At 45.6% G+C, this 14,070-nt stretch overlaps 1 protein-coding gene across 1 annotated transcript in view; it reads right to left on the bottom strand.

Moving 5' to 3' along the window:
• The window catches only part of GCFC2 (GC-rich sequence DNA-binding factor 2), a 121,029-nt gene that overhangs the window by 17,258 nt on the left and 89,701 nt on the right, over positions 1-14,070 (bottom strand). The window contains exons 12-13 of the mRNA XM_075341163.1: positions 6,649-6,799; positions 5,287-5,393 (exon numbers count right to left, since the gene is read on the bottom strand). Of these exons, the coding sequence (XP_075197278.1) occupies positions 5,287-5,393; positions 6,649-6,799 (258 nt within the window). The remainder of the gene's footprint in view (positions 1-5,286; positions 5,394-6,648; positions 6,800-14,070) is intronic.

Below are 14,070 nucleotides of genomic sequence, written 5' to 3'. Positions count from 1 at the left end.
GTCACTTCCGGACAGACCAGACTTACTGTCCCAAGGGCCGTTTTTCCATCAGAATTCTGCGGCCCTGAACCTGACTGTGTGGCCATTGAGTCCTGGATCCTAGCGTCCGCAGGTTTATCCCAAGGGGTTGTAGCCACAATGAGACAAGCTAGGAAGTCAACTTCTGCTAAGATCTACCACAGAACGTGGAAGATTTTCTTATCCTGGTGCTCTGCTCAGGGAGTGTCTCCCTGGCCATTTGCATTGCCCACTTTTCTTTCCTTCCTGCAATCAGGCTTAGAAAAGGGCTTGTCGCTCAGCTCCCTTAAAGGGCAAGTCTCGGCGCTATCCGTGTTTTTTCAGAAGCGTCTAGCACGTCTTTCTAAGGTGCGCACGTTCCTACAGGGGGTCTGTCATATTGTACCCCCGTACAAGCGGCCGTTAGATCCATGGGATCTGAACAGGGTACTAGTTGCTCTCCAGAAGCCGCCTTTCGAGCCTCTGAAGGACGTTTCCCTGTCGCGTCTATCACAGAAAGTGGCCTTTCTAGTTGCGATCACGTCTCTTCGGAGAGTGTCTGAGCTAGCAGCTCTATCATCCAAGGCTCCCTTCCTGGTGTTCCACCAGGACAAGGTAGTGCTGCGCCCCATTCCGGAGTTTCTCCCTAAGGTAGTATCCTCATTTCATCTTAATCAGGATATATCCTTACCTTCCTTTTGCCCTCATCCGGTTCACCGGTATGAGAAGGACTTACGTTTGCTAGATCTGGTGAGAGCACTCAGAATCTACATTTCTCGCACGGCGCCCATCCGTCGTTCCGATGCACTTTTTGTCCTTGTCGCTGGCCAGCGCAAGGGGTCGTAGGCTTCTAAAGCCACCCTGGCTCGATGGATCAAAGAACCAATTCTGGAAGCCTACCGTTCTGCTGGGCTTCCGGTTCCTTCAGGGCTGAAAGCCCATTCAACCAGAGCCGTGGGTGCGTCCTGGGCATTACGACACCAGGCTTCGGCTCAACAGGTGTGCCAGGCAGCTACCTGGTCGAGTCTGCACACTTTCACCAAACATTATCAGGTGCATACCTATGCTTCGGCGGATGCCAGCTTAGGTAGAAGAGTCCTGCAAGCGGCAGTGACATCCCCGTAGGGGAGGGCTGTTTTGCAGCTCTAACATGAGGTATTTTTTTACCCACCCAGGGACAGCTTTTGGACGTCCCAATCGTCTGGGTCTCCCAATAGAGCGCTGAAGAAGAAGGGAATTTTGTTACTTACCGTAAATTCCTTTTCTTCTAGCTCTTATTGGGAGACCCAGCACCCGCCCTGTTGTCCTTCGGGATTTTATTGTTGTTTGCGGGTACACATGTTGTTCATGTTGAACGGTTTTTCAGTTCTCCGACGTTACTCGGAGTTAATTTGTTTAAACCAGTTATTGGCTTCCTCCTTCTTGCTTTGGCACTAAAACTGGAGAACCCGTGATACCACGGGGGGGGTATAGCCAGAAGGGGAGGGGCCTTGCACTTTTTAGTGTAGTGCTTTGTGTGGCCTCCGGAGGGCAGTAGCTATACCCCAATCGTCTGGGTCTCCCAATAAGAGCTAGAAGAAAAGGAATTTACGGTAAGTAACAAAATTCCCTTCTTTCAATCTCTTTATTAATGACCTTGTGGATGGGATTGATAGTAAAGTGTCAGTCTTTGCTGATGACACCAAACTATGTAGGATATTATAAACTGACCTTGATAGTACAATATTACAAAAAGATCTGGATAAGATGTCAGAATGGGCAGATACTTGGCAAATGAGATTTAATGTTGATAAATGTAAAGTAATGCACCTAGGACGGAGTAATCCTATAGCTGCGTATACATTAAATGGAAGTAAACTTGGGACTACAGAACAGGAGAAGGACTTGGGTATTCTCATTACAAATAAGCTGAGCAGCAGCACTCAATGTCAGGCAGCAGCTGCTAAAGCAAACAAGATTCTAGGGTGTATAAAAAGAGAGATTAGATCCCGGGATCCCAACGTATTGTTACCCCTCTATAAATCACTTGTAAGGCCACATCTGGAATATGGGATCCAGTTTTGGGCTCCACATTTTAAAAAGGACATTCAGAAGTTTAAAGGCGGGCAACTAGACTACTACAAGGAATGGAGGCCTCCATATGATGACAGGTTGAAAGACAGATATATTTAGCTTAGTAAAAAAGACGTCTCAGAGGAGATCTCATTTATATGTATAAATACATGTGTGGTCAATATAAAGGACTGGCTCATGACTTATTCCTTCCAAAGACAATACTAAGGACCAGGGGGCACTCACTGCGAGTGGAGGAAAAGCGATTCCGACAGCTAAATAGGAAAGGGTTCTTTACAGTTAGAGCAGTCAGACTGTGGAATGCCGACCACAAGAGGTAGTAATGGCAGATACTATAACAGCTTTTATATCAGGGCTGGATGATTTCCTCAGTACACAACATTGTTTGTTATAAATGACTTAGTGACCAAATGTAGAACTGGTGGAGGAAGGTTGAACTAGATGGACCTAGAGCTTTTTTCAACCTAAGTAACTTTGTAATGGATTTTTTTCCAGAGCCCATGACCGCACCACTGCTTTGGTGGTATTGTCATGGGGGAAGGGAAAAATCAAAATTACTTACCAATAATGTTTTTTTTCCAGCAAAGTACAAGTATTTGTGAAATGTAAAGGAAATTATACACGGCTGTCTAAATATATTTTAAAAATATAAATCTGATAATTGTAAAGTGCATTTGTATTCAGCCCCCCCTAGTGTCTGTAAGTCTTTTGGGTGATGTCTCTACCAGTTTTGCACATCTATAGGTGACATTTTCGCCCTTTCTTCATCGTACACTCGCACTCGCTCTGAGAGATTGGATGGAGACGTCTGTGATCAGTAATTTTCATATCTTGTCACAGATTCTGAATAGGATTTAGGTCTGGATTTTGGGCCATTCACACACATGACTATGTGGTGATCTAAACTCTCCATTGTAGCTCTGGCAGGATGTTTAGGGTCGTTGACCTGCTGGAAGGTGAACCTACCCCTCACTGTCAAGTCTTTTGCAGCCTCGAACAGATTTTCCTCCAGGACTGCGCAGCTTCCCTGTCCCTGCTGAAGAAAAGCCTCCACACAATAGGATGCTGCCACCACCATGTGTGACTGTGGGAAGGGTGTTCTCAGGTGATGACCAGTAATAATTTTTTGCCACACATACAGTTAGGTCCAGAAATATTTGGACAGTGACACAAGTTTTGTTATTTTAGCTGTTTACAAAAACATGTTCAGAAATACAATTATATATATAATATGGGCTGAAAGTGCACACTCCCAGCTGCAATATGAGACTTTTCACATCCAAATCGGAGAACGGGTTTAGGAATCATAGCTCTGTAATGCATAGCCTCCTCTTTTTCAAGGGACCAAAAATAATTGGACAAGGGACTCTAAGGGCTGCAATTAACTCTGAAGGCGTCTCCCTCGTTAACCTGTAATCAATGAAGTACTTAAAAGGTCTGGGGTTGATTACAGGTGTGTGGTTTTGCATTTGGAAGCTGTTGCGGTGACCAGACAACATGCGGTCTAAGGAACTCTCAATTGAGGTGAAGCAGAACATCCTGAGGCTGAAAAAAAAGAAAAAATCCATCAGAGAGATAGCAGACATGCTTGGAGTAGCAAAATCAACAGTCGGGTACATTCTGAGAAAAAAGGAATTGACTGGTGAGCTTGGGAACTCAAAAAGGCCTGGGCGTCCACGGATGACAACAGTGGTGGATGATCGCCGCATACTTTCTTTGGTGAAGAAGAACCCGTTCACAACATCAACTGAAGTCCAGAACACTCTCAGTGAAGTAGGTGTATCTGTCTCTAAGTCAACAGTAAAGAGAAGACTCCATGAAAGTAAATACAAAGGGTTCACATCTAGATGCAAACCATTCATCAATTACAAAAATAGACAGGCCAGAGTTAAATTTGCTGAAAAACACCTCATGAAGCCAGCTCAGTTCTGGAAAAGTATTCTATGGACAGATGAGACAAAGATCAACCTGTACCAGAATGATGGGAAGAAAAAAGTTTGGAGAAGAAAGGGAACGGCACATGATCCAAGGCACACCACATCCTCTGTAAAACATGGTGGAGGCAACGTGATGGCATGGGCATGCATGGCTTTCAATGGCACTGGGTCACTTGTGTTTATTGATGACATAACAGCAGACAAGAGTAGCCGGATGAATTCTGAAGTGTACCGGGATATACTTTCAGCCCAGATTCAGCCAAATGCCGCAAAGTTGATCGGACGGCGCTTCATAGTACAGATGGACAATGACCCCAAGCATACAGCCAAAGCTACCCAGGAGTTCATGAGTGCAAAAAAGTGGAACATTCTGCAATGGCCAAGTCAATCACCAGATCTTAACCCAATTGAGCATGCATTTCACTTGCTCAAATCCAGACTTAAGACGGAAAGACCCACAAACAAGCAAGACCTGAAGGCTGCGGCTGTAAAGGCCTGGCAAAGCATTAAGAAGGAGGAAACCCAGCGTTTGGTGATGTCCATGGGTTCCAGACTTAAGGCAGTGATTGCCTCCAAAGGATTCGCAACAAAATATTGAAAATAAAAATATTTTGTTTGGGTTTGGTTTATTTGTCCAATTACTTTTGACCTCCTAAAATGTGGAGTGTTTGTAAAGAAATGTGTACAATTCCTACAATTTCTATCAGATATTTTTGTTCAAACCTTCAAATTAAACGTTACAATCTGCACTTGAATTCTGTAGTAGAGGTTTCATTTCAAATCCAATGTGGTGGCATGCAGAGCCCAACTCGCGAAAATTGTGTCACTGTCCAAATATTTCTGGACCTAACTGTAACCAGAACACATCTGACTGGAGCACCTTCTCCACATGATCGCTGTGTGACCTAGATGGCTTTTTGCAAACTGCAAACATGACTTATGTTTTGCAATAAAAAAAAATGTCTGTTCTTGCCGGTCTTCCCCAGAGGCCAAATTTCTAGAGTTTCTGATACAAACCCAATAAAATACATTCAAGTTTATGGATGTAATGTTAAAAAAATGTGGAAAAGATAACATAGTATGAATACTTTTTCAAGGCCCTGTATATTTGTAAGTGCTGCAAAATCAGGTCTTCAATGCCTCTTATAAAGTGAAGATGAAGTGGCAACCCATATAGGTGCATTAATAGAAGGATCTGTGCACCCAGAATGATCCTATCTAGGCTGCTGCTTCCCATCTACAATGCAGGGATTACACTGATCTATGCCCATCAGCTCACCTGCACAGGTTTACTTTTCTCATCTCCAAGGACATGGGCTTTACAGAAATGCACCAGCCTGCCAGTCTGAGCAGAGGACATAGGATCCCACACATGATCAACAAGTGCTGAAAAAATATAAATCAATTACACAGAGCCTGAATACTGTATATCACATACCTATTCCAGGTTACATCCTGAATTATACTTCAGAGCTGCACTCACTATTCTGCTGGTGGAGTCACTGTGTAAATACATTACATTACTAATCCTATGCGGATTCTGAGTTACCTCCTGTATTATACTCCAGAGCTGCACTCACTATTCTGCTGGTGTAATCACTGTGTACATATATTACTTATCCTGTACTGATCCTGAGTTATATCCTGTATTATACTCCAGAGCTGCACTCACTATTCTGCTGGTGCAGTCACTGTGTACATATATTACTTATCCTGTACTGATCCTGAGTTACATCCTGTATTATACTCCAAAGCTGCACTCACTATTCTGCTGGTGCAGTCACTGTGTACATACATTACATTACTTGTCCTGTACTGATCCTGAGTTACCTCCTGTATTATACTCCAGAGCTGCACTCACTATTCTGCTGGTGCAGTCACTGTGTACATACATTACATTACTAATCATATACTGCTTCTGAGTTACCTCCTGCATTATACTCCAGAGCTGCACTCACTATTCTGCTGGTGCAGTCACTGTATATACATTACATTACTTATCCTGTACTGATCCTGAGTTACCTCCTGTATTATACTCCAGAGCTGCACTCACTATTCTGCTGGTGCAGACCCTGTGTACATACATTACATTACTAATCATAAACTGATTCTGAGTTACCTCCTGCATTATACTCCAGAGCTGCACTCACTATTCTGCTGGTGCAGTCACTGTATATACATTACATTACTTATCCTGTACTGATCCTGAGTTACATCCTGTATTATACTCCAGAGCTGCACTCACTATTCTGCTGGTGCAGTCACTGTGTATATACATTACATTACTTATCCTGTACTGATCCTGAGTTACCTCCTGTATTATACTCCAGAGCTGCACTCACTATTCTGCTGGTGCAGACCCTGTGTACATACATTACATTACTAATCATAAACTGATTCTGAGTTACCTCCTGCATTATACTCCAGAGCTTCACTCACTATTCTGCTGGTGCAGTCACTGTGTACATACATTACATTACTTATCCTGTACTGACCCTGAGTTACACCCTGTATTATACTCCAGAGCTGCACTCACTATTCTGCTCATTGTTACAGGAAAACCTGTTGACAGATACAATCTCAATTTTTGCTAACGCTCTGAAACTGAGACTTGTGATACAGCTCTGCAGCATTCTCTCACCTGAAACTTTGGGAATCACGGTTTTCTCAATGACAGCAGTCAGGACTTTATGATCCGGGTCGTCCTCCATCTTATTTTCATGCTCATCTTTGCTGAAGCAGAAATCATCCAGGTCACGATACCATGACATCTGCTCCAGCTGCGTTATGTCCTAGACCAAGACATACAAAGATCAGCCCCAGGAGGGAAAATACACATAAGCAAATTCACGAAACACGTGATGTTGCTACTTAAAGGGAACCTGTCAGTAAGGTTGATACCACTCCTCTCTCAACTGCACACATGGGCATGCAGGTCTTAAAAGCTAAATCCACCGACACCTTTATATCTGCTATTTCTTGCTGCATTTCCAGGTAGTAAGAGTTTACACCAATATGCAAATGAGGTTCTGAATGCTCTTGGTGTGACCGAGCACTTCCCGACCCGCTCCCAGCACCAGGTTTCTTAGCTTGATTGATAGCTCGCTGTCTAAATTTCTTGTATGGTGCCTGAGGTCACACAGACCGTGAGCCATCAATCAAGCGAAGGAGGACGCTGCTGAGAGCCGTTTGGAAAGTGCTCGGTCACACCCAGAGCACTCAGAACCTCATATTGTAAAGGCAATGTAATGCATATTGTGAACTCTAATTTCCCCTCAGTGAAGCAACAGCTAAAAGATATAAAAGAGGTTGATGGAGTTCGCTTCCAAAGACCTGCATGCCCACGTGTGCAGACAGATTCCCTTTAAAAAGATCACTCCACCGATATGCTGTTATGTCCTGTGCAGATCCTCAGGGGCGGAGCAGGACAATATATCTGCTGTTGTCTCAATTTCTATGTCTTGCCTTCCCCTGAGGCCCAGCAATAGGAATAACACTATATAGCTTTTGCCTACAATTCTCCTTCAATCCCTTCCCTACATTCACTGTACATGTATGGTGCACATCAGAAGTGAGTGTATGGATCGAGCTCACAGGGTGAGCTTGCCCCATACCCGGCAAGTAATGGCTAACAATTGCAGGTGGAACTGAGCTCCAACCACAACTTGTTAAATCCCACTATTAAAATTTGACAGCGGGATGCAACATGCGTCAGCATAGGGACGCACCATTTTAACCTCCCATCAGTGCGCCCGTAATGTGATCGCGAGGCACCGGTAGGGTGCTATGACAGCAGCGGGGTGTGCTGAAGACGTCCTTCTCTGAATCCTGCCTATGGCAGGGCTTCAAAGGAGGCCGATTTCTGCTACATACAGCAATACTGTGGCACAAGCAACCAGACAATTGCAGGTTATAGCCCCCCAAGGAGACTATTAAAAAAAGAGTGATGCATAATAAAAACAGCTTTGAACTTTGAAACATGAGCCAGCCCCCCCCCCCCCCAAAAAAAACCAAAAACCATAAGTTAGAATCACCCCCTCTTTTTTTGCTCCATAAAAAAAAAGAAAAAGAAAAAAAAGAAAATAATAGAGATATACATATATATATTATATATATATATATATATACACACACACGTATACACATATATATAAACATATATATATAAATATATATATACATGTGTGTGTGTGTGTGTGTATATATGTGTGCGTGTGTATGTATGTATGATAGATAGAGATTATATATATATATATATATATAATATATATATATATATATATATATATATATATATATATATAATATATATATATATATATATATATATATATATATATATATATATATATATATATATATATATATATATATATATATATATATATATATATATACACACACACACACACACACACATTATATAAATAAAGGGAATTTTGTTTACTTACCGTAAATTCCTTTTCTTCTAGCTCCTATTGGGAGACCCAGACAATTGGGTGTATAGTTTCTGCCTCCGGAGGCCACACAAAGTATTACACTTTTAAAAAAGTGTAACCCCTCCCCTCTGCCTATACACCCTCCCGTGGACCACGGGCTCCTCAGTTTTGGTGCAAAAGCAGGAAGGACTTATAAATTGGTCTAGGTAAATTCAATCCGAAGGATGTTCGGAGAACTGAAACCATGAACCAAAAGAACAATTCAACATCAACAACATGTGTACACAAAAGAACAACCAGCCCGAAGGGCACAGGGGCGGGTGCTGGGTCTCCCAATAGGAGCTAGAAGAAAAGGAATTTACGGTAAGTAAACAAAATTCCCTTTTTCTTTGTCGCTCCATTGGGAGACCCAGACAATTGGGACGTCCAAGAGCAGTCCCTGGGTGGGTAAAAGAATACCTCAATAAAAAGAGCCGAAAACGGCCCCCTCTTACAGGTGGGCAACCGCCGCCTGAAGGACTCGCCTACCTAGACTGGCGTCTGCCGAAGCATAGGTATGCACTTGATAGTGTTTCGTGAAAGTGTGCAGACTAGACCACGTAGCTGCCTGACACACCTGCTGAGCCGTCGCCCGGTGCCGCAATGCCCAGGACGCACCTACGGCTCTGGTAGAATGGGCTTTCAGCCCTGAAGGGAGCGGAAGCCCAGAAGAACGGTAGGCCTCGAGAATCGGTTCCTTGATCCACCGAGCCAAGGTTGACTTGGAGGCCTGAGAGCCCTTACGCTGGCCAGCGACAAAAACAAAGAGCGCATCTGAACGGCGCAGGGGCGCCGTGCGAGACACGTAGAACCGGAGTGCTCTCACTAGATCCAAAGAGTGCAAATCCTTTTCACACTGGTGAATTGGATTAGGGCAAAAGGAAGGCAAGGAGATATCCTGATTTAGATGAAAAGGGGATACCACCTTAGGGAGAAATTCCGGGACAGGACGCAGAACCACCTTATCCTGGTGAAAAACCAGGAAGGGGGCTTTGCATGACAGCGCTGCAAGCTCAGACACTCTCCGAAGTGATGTGACTGCCACCAGGAAGGCCACCTTCTGCGAAAGACGGGAAAGAGAGACATCCCGCAGCGGCTCAAAAGGCGGCTTTTGAAGAGCCGTCAGGACCCTGTTAAGATCCCAAGGTTCCAACGGACGTTTGTAAGGTGGGACCATGTGGCAAACCCCCTGCAGGAACGTGCGGACCTGCGGAAGCCTAGCTAGATGCTTTTGAAAAAACACGGAGAGCGCCGATACTTGGCCCTTGAGAGAGCCGAGGGACAACCCCTTGTCCATTCCAGATTGTAGGAATGAAAGGAATGTTGGTAAGGCAAACGGTCATGGAGGAAAACCGTTATCAGAGCACCAGGATAAGAAGATTTGCCAAGACCTGTAATAGATCTTGGCGGACGTTGGCTTCCTGGCTTGTCTCATGGTGGCAATGACATCCTGAGATAACCCTGAAGACGCTAGGAGCCAGGACTCAATGGCCACACAGTCAGGTTGAGGGCCACAGAATTCAGATGGAAAAACGGCCCTTGTGACAGCAAGTCTGGGCGGTCTGGAAGTGCCCACGGTTGACCCACCGTGAGATGCCACAGATCCGGGAACCACGACCGCCTCGGCCAGTCTGGAGCGACGAGAATGGTGCGACGGCAGTCGGACCGGATCTTGCGTAGTACCCTGGGCAGCATTGCCAGAGGGGGAAACACATATGGCAGTCGAAACTGCGACCAATCCTGGACCAAAGCGTCCGCTGCCAGAGCTTTGTGATCCTGAGACCGCGCCATGAAGGCCGGGACCTTGTTGTTGTGTCGTGACGCCATGAGATCGACGTCCGGCGTTCCCCAGCAGCGACATCTCTCGAAACACGTCTGGGTGAAGAGACCATTCCCCCGCGTCCATGCCCTGACGACTGAGAAAATCTGCTTCCCAGTTTTCTACGCCCGGGATGTGAACTGCGGAGATGGTAGAGCCTGTGACTTCCACCCACTGCAGAATCCGCCGGACTTCCTGGAAGGCTTGTCGACTGCGAGTGCCGCCTTGGTGGTTGATGTAGGCGACGGCAGTGGCGTTGTCCGACTGGATTCGGATCTGCCTGCCCTCCAGCCACCGATGGAAAGCCAATAGGGCTAGATATACTGCCCTTATCTCCAGGATATTGATCTGAAGGGACGATTCTTAGTTACATAGTTACTTAGGTTGAAAAAAGACCTAGGTCCATCTAGTTCAACCTTCCTCCACCAGTTCTACATTTAGTCACCAAGTTATTTATAACCAACAATGTTTTGTGTAGTGAGGAAATCATCCAGCCCTTTTTTAAAAGCTGTTATAGTATCTGCCATTACTACCTCTTGTGGTAGGGCATTCCACAGTCTGACTGCTCTAACTGTAAAGAACCCTTTCCTATTTAGGTGTCGGAATCGCTTTTCTTCCACTCGCAGTGAGTGCCCCCTGGTCCTTAGTATTGTTTTCGGAAGAAATAAGTCATGTGCCAGTCCTTTATATTGACCACACATGTATTTATACATATAAATGAGATCTCCTCTGAGACGTCTTTTTTCTAAGCTAAACATATCTAACTTTTTCAACCTGCCATCATATGGGAGGCCTCCATTCCTTGTAGTAGTCTAGTTGCCCGCCTTTGAACTGACTCTAACTTCTGAATGTCCTTTTTAAAATGTGGAGCCCAAAACTGGATCCCGTATTCCAGATGTCGCCTTACAAGTGATTTATAGAGGGGTAACAATACGTTGGGATCACGGGATCTAATCTCTCTTTTTATACACCCTAAAATCTTGTTTGCTTTAGCAGCTGCTGCTTGACATTGAGTGCTGCTGCTCAGCTTATTTGTAATGAGAATACCCAAGTCCTTCTCCTGTTCTGTAGTCCCGAGTTTACTTCCATTTAATGTATACGCAGCTATAGGATTACTCCGTCCTAGGTGCATTACTTTACATTTATCAACATTAAATCTCATTTGCCAAGTATCTGCCCATTCTGACATCTTATCCAGATCTTTTTGTAATATTGGACTATCCAGGTCAGTTTTTAATATCCTACATAGTTTGGTGTCATCGGCAAAGACTGACACTGTACTATCAATCCCATCCACAAGGTCATTAATAAAGAGAGTAAAAAGAATCGGTCCAAGCACAGATCCCTGCGGCACCCCACTGCTGACTATAGCCCATTTAGAGAATGTACCATTTATGACTACTCTTTGTTTCCTATCTTTTAGCCAATTCCTTACCCAGTTGCATATTGTGTCCCCTAGTCCTTGCTTCTGGAGCTTTAGTATAAGGCTATTATGTGGTACAGTATCAAATGCCTTTGCAAAGTCCAAATAAATCACATCAGCTGCATTACCAATATCCAGGTTTGCACTTACCCCCTCATAGAACCCCAACAGGTTGGTTAGACACGACTTATCTTTCATGAATCCATGCTGTTTGTCAGTTATCATATTATTTTCTGCAATATATTTTTGCATGTCATCCCTTAAAATGCCCTCAAAAACTTTGCATACTACTGATGTCAGGCTTACTGGACGGTAGTTGCCTGGATCTACCCTCTTACCTTTCTTAAATATCGGTACCACATCAGCAATCCTCCAATCCTGAGGCACCAACCCTGTTACAAGTGAGTCTAAAAAGATGAGATACAGCGGTCTGTCGATTACGGAGCTCAATTCCCTCAATATTCGTGGATGAATGCCATCTGGCCCTGGGGATTTGTCAATGTTTAATTTACTCAGACGTAGGCGTACTTCATCTTGTGTTAAATTAATTATATCGGGTGGTGGACTTTGATTTTTCACTTGTTGAATGATCCCTGGTACAGTCAGTTCCTTGGTGAATACAGATGAGAAATGCCTATTTAATATCTCAGTCTTTTGTTTGTCCTCTATAACTAACTTGTTATTATATTTTAAGGGTCCGATACTATCCTTTGTTTTCCTTTTGGCATTAGATTCTATTGGAGTCCAGGTTCCTTGAGCCCTGTGGTGGAGAAAAACCGCTCCCCAACCTGACAGGCTCGCGTCCGTGGTGACCACGGCCCAGGTTGGGGGTAGGAAGGATTTTCCCCGAGACAGAGATGTGGGTAGGAGCCACCACTGAAGTGATGTTTTGGTTGCAAGGGAGAGAGAGATGTTCTTGTCGAGGGAAGCCGAACTCTTGTCCCATTTGCGAAGAATTTCCTATTGGAGTGGCCGTAAATGGAATTGCGCGAACGGCACTGCCTTCATAGCTGCCACCATCTTCCCCAGGAAGTGCATAAGGCGCCTTAAGGGGTGTGACTGACTCCGAAGAAGTGATTGCACCCCCGCCTGCAGAGAAAGCTGTTTGTCGCGCGGTAGCTTGACTAACGCTTGCTGGGTATGAAACTCCATCCCGAGGTAAGTCAATGATTGGGTCGGCGTCAACTTGGATTTCGGGAAATTGACGATCCACCCGAACTGCTGGAGAGTCGCCAGAGTGACGGTAAGACTTCGTTGACACGCCACCCGAGAAGGGGCCCTGACTAGGAGATCGTCCAAGTAGGGGATCACCGAGTGGCCCTGAGAGTGCAGGACCGCCACGACGGATGCCATGACTTTGGTGAAAACCCGTGGGGCTGTCGCCAGGCCGAAGGGCAATGCGACGAACCGGAGGTGTTCGTCCCCGATGGCGAACCGCAGGAAACGTTGATGTTCGGGTGCGATCGGCACATGGAGATAAGCATCCTTGATGTCGATCGATGCTAGGAAGTCTCCTTGTGACATCGAAGCGATGACTGAGCGGAGAAATTCCATCCGAAACCGTCTGGTTCTCACATGTCTGTTGAGCAGCTTGAGGTCCAGAACGGGACGGAATGACCTGTCCTTTTTTGGCACCACGAACAAGTTGAAGTAAAATCCGCGACCACGTTCCTGAAGGGGAACGGGAATCACAACTCCTTCCATCTTCAGAGCGTCCAATGCCTGAAAAAGTGCGTCGGCCTGTGCAGGGGGTGGGGAGGTCCTGAAGAAACGAGCCGCAGGACGAGAGCTGAACTCTATCCTGTAACCATGAGACAGAATGTCTCTCACCCAACGGTCTTGAACGTGTGGCCACCAGGCGTCGCCAACGCGGGAGAGCCTGCCACCGACCGAGGATGTGGGTAGGTGAGGCAGAGAGTCATGAGGAGGCCGTCTTGGAGGCAGTGCCTCCTGCGGACTTTTGGGGGCGTGACTTGGACCGCCACGCATAGGAGTTCCTCTGGCCTTTCTCCGGCCGGTTGGACGAAGAGGCTTGGGGCTTGGCGGAGGGACGAAAGGACCGAAACCTCGATTGGATTTTTCTCTGCTGAGGTCTCTTAGGTTTGGACTGTGGTAAGGAGGAGTCCTTTCCCGAGGATTCCTTAATAATCTCATCCAGCCGGTCGCCAAATAAACGTTCGCCAGAAAAAGGCAAACCAGTTAAGAACCTTTTGGAAGCAGAGTCTGCTTTCCATTCGCGCAGCCACATGGCCCTGCGGACAGCCACGGAGTTAGCGGATGCCACGGCCGTACGGCTAGCGGAGTCCAGGACGGCGTTCATGGCGTAGGACGAAAATGCTGATG

The sequence above is a fragment of the Anomaloglossus baeobatrachus genome, chromosome 3, assembly GCF_048569485.1.
Source record: "Anomaloglossus baeobatrachus isolate aAnoBae1 chromosome 3, aAnoBae1.hap1, whole genome shotgun sequence".
Classification (NCBI taxonomy): Eukaryota; Metazoa; Chordata; class Amphibia; order Anura; family Aromobatidae; genus Anomaloglossus; species Anomaloglossus baeobatrachus.
This window is presented reverse-complemented; position numbering and strand designations above follow the sequence as displayed.